Source organism: Perca flavescens, chromosome 2 (assembly GCF_004354835.1).
Source record: "Perca flavescens isolate YP-PL-M2 chromosome 2, PFLA_1.0, whole genome shotgun sequence".
NCBI lineage: Eukaryota > Metazoa > Chordata > Actinopteri > Perciformes > Percidae > Perca > Perca flavescens.
Genome location: NC_041332.1, coordinates 14213706 through 14223705, shown reverse-complemented (window position 1 = coordinate 14223705; position 10000 = coordinate 14213706). Strand labels below are relative to the sequence as shown.

General features: G+C 41.6%; 1 protein-coding gene across 1 annotated transcript; it reads right to left on the bottom strand.

The window, feature by feature from the left end:
• Positions 1-249: 249 nt before the first annotated feature.
• Positions 250-1822, bottom strand: lbx1b (ladybird homeobox 1b). The gene is made up of 2 exons (XM_028567258.1): positions 1403-1822; positions 250-857 (listed from the first exon to the last, which is right to left on the bottom strand). Exons 1-2 carry the CDS (start codon positions 1728-1730, stop codon positions 370-372), a joined length of 816 nt encoding a protein of 271 aa, XP_028423059.1. The 5' UTR covers positions 1731-1822; the 3' UTR covers positions 250-369.
• Positions 1823-10000: the final 8178 nt, after the last annotated feature.

Sequence of the window (10000 nt, the reverse complement as noted above, 5' to 3'; positions counted from 1 at the left end):
GTGTGTGTGTGCGCGCGCGCGCGTGTGTGTGTGTGCGCGCGCGCGCGCGTGTGTGTGTGTGTGTGTGTGTGTGGGCCTATAGTGTAAAAAAATAATAACTTACTCATGTCATTTTAGACCATATTGCTTTGATTGCAAGAAGTAACAGTTTGCTAATGAATACATTGTAAAATACCACTGCATATGTCTTGTTCTGTGTTCATGCTTCACTATGAATAGGTCTATCTCTGCCGATATAAAAGTCATTACATTTTGGTACATGTTCTGAGATATGGTATACAATATAAGCAGTAAGTTACAAGTCCTCGGTAGGATTTTTTTTTAATCGTCTTTTTGTGTTTCTCGACCTTCCAACCCCACGCTGCGACATCAGTCATCCACATCAATCTCCACGTCCTCGTCCTCTGAGCACTCTTTACTAGTTGTGTGGTCTGAGAACGGAGACAGCGGCGAGTTCCGCAGTTTCTGGGCGAGCTCGAGCTCCTGCTGGCCACCCCGCGCGGGGGAATCGGCTCGCGGGTGGCCCAGCGTGCCGTTGGCGCATTTCTCCAGGTCCGCCAGCTTGGCGAGCTTGTCCAAGGGGACCTGGCCGACGGCTTTGGCCGACTCCACGTCGGCCTTCATCTCCTCCAGGTCCCGTTTTAGCTTGGCCCTCCGGTTCTGAAACCACGTGATGACCTGCGCGTTCGTCAGGCCCAGTTGCTGAGCGATCTGGTCCCGGTCGGCCGGGGACAGGTACTTCTGGTACAGGAAGCGCTTCTCCAGCTCGTAGATTTGGTGATTGGTGAACGCCGTCCGAGACTTCCGACGCTTCTTCGGGGTGCTTCTCTGGCCGAACAGAGTCATCCCGTCCCGGCCTGTGAGGGAGAGACAGAGGCCAATGAAAATCATTGAATCCTGCAGGTGCAGGGCTTCCTCTGCACCGCTGCAGTGTGCGCGTAAAAGTGACCCTGACGCAAAAAAAATAGCAATCAAAGTGATCCTATATGTGAAACAGTAAAGCCTTTAGCTCTTGTGGGAAGATGTAATTGCAATAATATTACACAGACACCACTGGGAAATATTGAGCACCAGACACACGAGACCTTAATAATAAAGAAAAGCGGTGGCGATTTATTTCGTCTAGCCCAGCCCAGAAAATTAACACGCCTTTGTTCGATTAGACATTTTTAGAGGAACAATATGCGGTCGTGAACATGTTTGTTTGACTATTAAACAAGCACATTTAATGAATGTATTGCACGACATAGGGTGCAAATACAGTATTTGGTTACATGTAACCAAAGGCTTATATTCTATCTTGTGCAGGCCATTGAATAAAAATAAAAATAAAAGATCAGAGAAAACGCATAATCAATTCTAGAAAGGTGTATTTGAACTGTATTTTTTGGGATGGATTTACCTTCCGCAGCCTGTAAAACGCTGACTTCCAGCCCCTTGAAAGTCTTGCTGGCCAGCTCCTCTAGCGCGCAGAGCGGGGAGGTTTGGTTGAGGAGAGCCCGGCTGGACAGAGGGATGCTGGACGGACGGTGCTTCTCAGAGGACGAAATTAAATGAGCTGTGCCGCAAATTGTGTAACTTCGTTTCACAGACGGTTTGTTCAGGATGTCCTCGATGCTGAAGGGGGTCAGCGGCTTGTTGGAGTTGGCAGGAGGCGGCAAGTGGTCCAGCGGACTTCGCCTCCTGTTTTCCACTGCATCACATTTGGCCACTTCTTTGGATGTCATCATTGGTTGTGCGCAGAGTTTGTAAAGGACTTCGGTTGAAATATTCAGCGGTTAAAAACGAGCGATGCAATCGAGGAAAAAAGTCACATAACAGTTGGGAGGTTTAAAAAAAAAAAAAAAAAAAAAACAATCACGGAGGAGAGAATGAAGAAAAGGAAATCTTATTCCAAAATGGGATGTCTTCAAAGTGTCGATCCTCGGGAGCAGCAAGTCCGCAGGAGTGAGATGCCTCCCTGAAAATGGCGAGGTCCAAAGAGTTGACGATTACTAACAAGTTATCATTGATTGGTAGGTAATCAATTATCTCCAGTGGCACTTTCGCCCTCTTCTCTTTCACTCTTTGACTATGTTGCAGTCCAGTGCGGGGCTTTTTGCGACTGGGGGTGTCCCATTAATTAGGACGCATGGCTGGAAGGAGGAGGAGCCCGGCGGAATTATTATAATGCTTTGTGCTCTTATCATCTTTGGTCTAATTTAGTCGTGTGGTGAGATACCAGAATAGGTATGTGGGGTAAATGAGGGGAAGCAGAGAGAGGGAGAGAGAGAGAGAAAGATGGGGGAGAGATCACAGTCCGTAGCCTATTTAAGCGTTTTTGTGCGTAAAACTTTGGTTTTAGTTCAGCAGGAGTTTCTAGGCTTTTATTCAAAAGTATTTGGATTATCCGGATGTTGCCAAAAAAGACAAGTCGACTCAGATGTTATCTTAGTTGTCGCAGATAGTCAGAAGGATATTTTCCTCGATCCAAAGCGTGGATGATCCTTTGTTTTGTAAAGGTAATGTAGAGCTGGGCCATATATCAGCTCTGATGATGCCTCCTCTGGGGCGGGAGAGAAGGAGCAGCATGCATCCCTCTCAGCAACGCCAAATCTGGGCCATAACTCAGGCGAAAGGGCTCCTTTAATATCATCCGAGAAATATTTCATCTCCTATCAAATTTCCCCGCGTCCTCCAGGTTTGACATGATGAGTTTATTTTGGTGCTGGTATGAAGAATTGGCGACAGGCTACTTTGCATAAGAAAACGAATTTACGCAGCAGGACAAAATATATGATCTTTCCTATCAAAAAAAAAAAAAAAAAAAAAATGAAAAAAATGAAATGCGGATCAAACGAAAGAAAATGGTACTATTTAATTTAATGCAATTGATTTGTTATTTCATTTGTACATAACATGACAACGTTGCCGGTATTTTTACTGTATAAAAGGGAAATTGCAAGACAAGCCTGTAGTTTATACGACTAACAATATCATAATTAATATTGTTATTATTTGCAATTTGGTTGCTCTCGTCGATACTGATAATATAATGCTGTTATTTTAGGATCTTATATTTATTTACTTCAATGAAGAATGTCTGATCAGCATGTTTTAAGTCAATATTGAAACGATTAGCTTCACGTCACTGATGGACGCGCCATGAAAAATAAAACACCAATAGAGTGATGATGATGATGATGATGAGGGGAGAGAGAGAGAGAGACAGAGAGAGGAGATAGGATTTTAATGCATGCTTTTTAACGTTTGCATATAGTGAGTTATTTAAATGTTTCCTATATTATTCTACTATATTATTTTATTAAAACAGAAGGACTGACTATATTGACTCAGCCATGTCCTGCGTGGTGTTACATAGCTTGTTATTTAGTCATGATTGAAACTGACGAAAAAAAAGAGATTTAGAGACATTTCATTTCAGAGACATCACATTTCTGTTAAAACAAAAGACATAACGACACCTTCATTTTTGACCAAGGTTTAATTTATTTGCTCGTTTTTTTTATGAAAAAAGAGAAGAAAGAGATCTTTCGCTGTCAGTTTGCCAAGGATTTCTGAAGTTATGTTAAACTTTATCAGGTTATGATGGAAGAAGAAGAAGAAGAAGAAGAAGAAGAAGAAGAAGAAGAAGAAGAAGAAGAAGAAGAAGAAGAAGAAGAAGCCAGGCAGGTTATATATTCTGCTGGTGGGGGGTGAGATCTAATTTCAGAGGTACTGAAACTGTTCTGTGGGTGTTGTGTTAAAATATAGCCAACTTTTGAACATGTTTTTCTTATATTTGCCAGGAGTTTCTTTTAGCTTCCCAGTTATTTTCACAAAAGAATAAAAAAACAGGGTTGAAATGGAGAATAAAAATATAACACAAATAATAATACATGGGAAATTAACAAGCCAGACTAAAACTTACTTAGATGCTTTCAAAAGGAGTTTAATTAATGCATAAAGTAGCTTTTATTAGAACTAACAAAATTAAGCTATATGAAAAAAAACTGTAATGAAAAGCCTAGGCAGGCAATATTTATAACAAAAAAAAAATTTAAACGAATAAAATAACAAATGAAAGAGTGTCTAAGAGCCTTTAAGATTATTTTATTATTTGGAGAATAATCTAAATAACTAAACTATAAAATGCATTAAATGGCACACAGGTTGTTTCGTTCTGAAATACATACATGGTAAAATGTAAAAAAGATAAAATAAAAATCACTTTCCAGCCAGCTGATTTGGGTTAGATCCTGGTGTTCAGTGCCTGTTAAAGACAGATATTTGTAGGGGTGTGTCATCATCGCTGTGTCTGGCTTGCCAAGGCCAACGACACGGCCTGCCTCTCAGCTCTCCTTTAGCCACAGAACTTAATCTCTTAAGCTACTAGACTGTGCAGGGGACGTTCCCTGGCAGGGGACAGTGAACCCACATCACTGATTGTCTGGAAAAGGACTCTCTCTGATACACTGTTCACTCATATACTAACGCCTTCTGCTGGTGTTTTTTGTGGGTTTGCCTTGGAAGGTATGGTGGACGTTTTCTGGTGGATTTTGATGGATTTGTAATAAAAGCTCTGGTTAACCATAATCCAGTAGTGTTAGTGTAGTATATATTTACAACTCTCCTGTAATCTGCCACTTAAATGCATTGACGGAACACAAGAGCCCCTTTTTCTTCCCAACCAGGTGTTGATTTAGGCCTTCCACACGGTCTGTTAGCTCAAAGTGCCACCATGCAATATGTGTTAGGGACCTCATGCAGGAGGAGACACAGCATTCACTGCAGGCTTAGACTGCGATTAGACAGCTGCAGGGGGAAACTATCCACATTGTAGCCATTTTGTGAGACCCCAAAGATGGGTGTCCTGTCTCCCCTCTCCCATAGGCCTGCCTGTTATCTCACATGACACCAGGAGAGAGAGAGAGAGAGAGAGAGAGAGGGAGAGATAGCATGGCTTGGATGTGCCTCTCAGTTTAAAACATGTACTGTATAAATCACACGTCATTACCAGAGGTCACTGGCTGAGGTTCACCATTGGATGGTTTCATCGCGAGGGCCATTCTGGTTGGAGGAGAGTGGATTTATCTAGCAGTGGGATCTCTGGAGAGGCAGCCATATTTTATGTGACTAGAGGTGTAATAACAGGCCTCTGACAAATCCCTGACGGCCCCGGCTTCTACTGCCTCGCAGGGCAGTGCCAGTGCTGCTGGAACAGCGGATCAGAAGCAGCGCCGTTATCACTGGGATTCACGTGTGGTCCGCACAGCAAACTGTTTTCTCCAGGGTTGGGAGCTCTTTGCTGTGACTTTCCCAAGTGCTTGTTAAAGGGTTACCTCAACCAAATCCCAATAAATCATTTTCTCATTTACCTGTGGTAAATTAATAGTTAATTGTGGGTTTTATGTGCCCAACTGTTCACCTCTGAGACCTGAGATTCAGATCTTTATTGACTCAAGACCATAATTGCATGCTTTGGAATACAAACAACAATACAATAATGACACAATAATAACACCCAACAAAAAATACTTAAAAGCAAGACTGTGATTTTTGAAAGAAGACATAACACATTCTTCTTCTTACAAATGAAAAGTAAAATTCATAAGAGATAAAACATACCCTTGCTCAATTTTATAGACTAGGGGAGATTTGTTGCTTCAGCCTGACTTGGTCTCATGGTGGCTAATGTTAGCTAACGTTATATTTTATGACTCTCTTCTCCTTGTGCTACTGTTATGCAATGTTTAATGTTTAATGTTACTTGTGGCTATCGGTGGCCACTGCTTAGTTTGCTTTAACAGAGGCAAAACATCACTTTTGGCTTCAATTAGCGTGAACACAGATGCACGGTTGAAATACTCTGGCAAATACATCTTCCTGTTGTTCTGGAGCAATTTTCTACCAAAGAAATACTCACAGTGAAAACTGGTCGGAGTGAGATCAGGGTCTGGGACTGTTTTATGTACTTATTTCTTTCGATATTTTGAGCACCACAAACAAGATTTCATTACCTTTATTGAGTAAGAAGCCGGAATCTTTGAGACAACCTCAAAAGATTAACCCCAAATTATCTGCATAGCTAAATACGTCTATAGGTGTCATTATACAAGTGGTAGAAGAAGTATTCACATCTTTAGTTAAAGTTTAAGTACCATAATTAAACAAATTAAGTCTTAAAATGTTTTTACTTAACTAATATAATTTATAGGCCTATAATAATATCAATAATATACTATAATTTATAATAACAACAATAATAATAATGTTAATAATAATAATAATAATAATATCCTTTATTTGCCAAGTCCATTTTACACAGTAGCCATAGTCTGGCGCCCAGGGACCAACTGCAGTTGTAATGCCAGTACTTTATGGTGGGAGGAAACTGGAGCACCCGGAGGAAACACGGGGATCAGACCAGGGATTGAACCCAGTACCTGCTGCGAGGCAGCAGTGCTAACCACTGAGCCAATGTGCCGCCTATAAGTGCTGAGCAAAATGTACCAGAAGTATTAAAGGTCCTCAGTACTGCACTAAAACAGAAGCAGCATTTTAGTGTTGTAGTGGGTCGAGGTGGAGCTAATTTGAACTACATTGTTGTTAGAAATGCTTCATATTTTAATCTAATCATATATTGTGTTTATACAATCTTAATCAAAGTAACTACAGCTGAAGTACAATATTTCCCTCTGAAATATAGTGGAGTAGGTATAAAGCAAAAGGAAATAGAAGAACTACTGCTTGAGTGAATGTACATTGTTACTTTTAACTTTAAATGTTTTATTTGGTCGAACTAACCCTGAAAGTGAAAGATCACCTCCACTGTGCCTCTCACTAGACTAAAAAGAAGTTGTTGTCTTTCATAAGGATTGAATATAAAAAGTAAATAAATAGCTTCACTCACTGCTCACAGCTCACAACTTAAAAATGAAATAAAAAGAAACATAAAAATTGAGTCGAACACGACAGTCAATGAATTAACATGTCATGACATGATCTCCATGCAAGGAAAATCAAAAACAGGTGCACAGTCTCCCAAGAAATACAAGAAGTGCTGAAGTTACCCCATGGGGAGTGTATAATGCAGAGTTACTCTCTCCTTAAAGAAACCTTTTCATGGGTCTCTGGCTGAAGTAAGACAAAATAATGTACTGCTATGGATGCTATTAAGAACCATTCACTCAAAAAACTGTTTGACACCAATGTTTTAATGCTAAGAGGGTGCCAACATGTTTTTCTCCTTATGTTGACAATAAAACCTGAAGCTGAACCCAATGAGATCTGTTTACTGTGTCTTACCTGGCGGAGCAGTTGCTCCTCGCACACTTCTGCCAGCCAGTAACAGACTGGCTGCACGCCCCTGATCATACTGGTGGGGTTTGGGGCCTGTACACTTGTTGTTGGCACAGCCTGAACATAAGCAATTCCTAATTTACAGAAAGCACACTTTGAAACGGCACATATGTGGCCATCGGATATGAGTCCCCGCCACGCCAATTTCGACCATTAACCCATCTCTGAAAACATGTTTTCGCTTTTGCTCATCCTTTCACAATCTGTTCAGGAGCCACTTCCACATGCTCCCTTTGCGTCTCTGTATTCACAGGCTGCTGATGAATCCCTCCTCTGCACTATGTCACAGCGCAGCACCAGATAGTGCTTCATTTGAATGTTCTTCCTTTCTCATCTACACTTCACCATAAAACACAGTAAGCAGTGATGCTGAAGGATTGTGTTATTTGGGATGGCCAGGGTGGAAGAAATTATTCACCGCCTTTGGTAATAAAAACTGCCAGAGGAGAACTGGGGAGAATTATGACAGCAATCCTTTAGTTTTTCGTTTGTGGAGGCTGTTTTTTGTTGTTTTGTTTTTTTTATGTAAAAAGGATGAAGAGACCTTGAGGTGAAAAACAACAGAATATCCAATTTGTCAAATTCAGAAGTGTAAACACCAGCTGCATTTCTGTTGATTACTCGTATGTAAAATTATAGATTCCAACTGGATTTTATTACTCATTACTTACTGTTTATTGTAAGCTGCAATTGCCCGCTCAACATTTTCTAACCTGTAATCCATCCCGGATATCAGATCAAGCTTTAACTATTTAGGATTGTCAACCGTGCGAAGGAATGGCTTTTTTAAAACCAAATCGCAGCTTATATAATTCAAACATGTATTTAAAATAAGATAAGACCACCAGGCCACTCTAATTACACGAAGTGGGTTTGGGTTGTGTTAATTCAATGCCCGTAGGGGCTTTTCCAATATGGCCGCATGGGAACAAATGCTGACAGGTCAGCTGTTCTCTCTGTGAGGAGAGGAATGTCTCCCTTTCTCCTCCTTACTCCCTGCTCTTCATTCTCTCCATCCTTTGTCACTTATTTTCCTCTCTTTTCTCTGCCTTCTCTCACTCTTCTTTCTGTCAGACCTCCCCTTTTAACATACACACACACACACACACACACACACACAAACATTGTCTTTGAGCGACGGCCTCTGTCTTTCAATTAGCCTGCAATGGCCCTCTTACAAGGCTGGCGTCTGGCGAGTTAGGCCTGCAGCAGATGCTGCTGTGGATTGGCCGTTCATCTACAGCCTGCAGACTGTATTGAATAGTCATTAGGGTGGAGCTGACTATTCATGACAGAAGAAGTGGTTTTGTGTGGGAGGGGATGTTACTACATCAGGTTATCTTTATGCTCTTGTTCTCTCTCTGTGTGTGTGTGTGTGTGTGTGTTTTTTACTGTCTTCAAAGTAAGAGGCTGTGATTAGGAGGATAAACAGATGATGAACAGCGACTCTGCTTGACTGCTTGTCGTCTCAAGTGTTTTAATTGTTAAGTTCTTAGGGTTTGTTGTATAATTTTGCTCAGAGATAGAGAGGAGAAAGCAGAGAGAGAAAGAAAAAGAGACAGACAGCTACAGAGAACCCCCCCCCGGTGGGCAGAAGAGCCACGAGCCAGTCTGTTGCATTGGTGTATGATTTGTCAACTCTCAGTGGGTCTGTTCATGAAGCACCTGGCAACCCTGCACAGAGGAATATGGTGGCTGCCATGACCATACCCCAACACACACACAACCATATGCCCCCATTGTCATTTCAATGAGCTCGGACAACATTCACTTTCGCCTCCTTTCAGCAAACGCTATCAATACAAACCCCATGTGGAGGGGCCCGGGTCAAGAGGAAGACTCACTACAAAGTGGCCGCTGACACACAGAGAGGCCCAAGCACACACGCATGCATGCATGCATTTATATACACACACACACACACACACACACACACACACACACACACACACCCTGCTGCCTCCCTCTGCTCCTCCTCTCCCTGCTCTCCTGAACCCCCGTAGGCTGGACTGAGGAAATGTGAATTAGCTTCATCAATGCAGAGGTTAACATTGCGCAAAGACGATGTTGACCTCTTGTTGTATTCTTGGTTTGATGTCTTTCTTAGGGCCAAATGCTTATGAATAAAAATGGCAAGGGGAGAGGTTGACAAAGGGATTTGTCTGACTAATGCCAAGGGAAAACCCCTCAGGGAAAGCCTGGTTAAGCCCAACACCACTGAATCCCCCCCCTGCAGTATTATCAATCATGGAGTGGCTCACACAGCGCTGTTATTGTTTTTGCCATAATTGTGTCAGAATAGCTTTCATTTGTCTCTAATGAAAAGTCTCTGCACTCATCATGCTAATGCAGTGACAACATAAATATCACACGTGGCAACATATACATGTGCCATTTAAAATGCCAGAAACATATGTGCTGCCTGCTTGTGCCTGTGTGATAATAAATCATTAAATTTTACTTTAATGTAAAAATAAAAGGGCTAGTTCTCCCAAATTACAAAAAAAAAACACATTTTCTCACGTATAGCTAGTGGCATTTAGCCAGGCAAATAGTTTGGGTTTTATTTTTCCCAGGTTTTGAGATATATGTTAGAGGTTGTGATGAGCACAACATGAAAGAATTGCATTTAAAAAATTCCACAGCACTGTTCATTTCA

Excerpts from the sequence above, each read along its gene's own strand:
- lbx1b (XM_028567258.1), bottom strand. The coding sequence starts at position 1,730 with ATGATGACATCCAAAGAAGTGGCCAAATGTGATGCAGTGGAAAACAGG. Across the intron at positions 858-1,402 it reads CGTTTTACAGGCTGCGGAAG|GCCGGGACGGGATGACTCTG; the intron begins GTAAATCCATCC and ends TCTCCCTCACAG.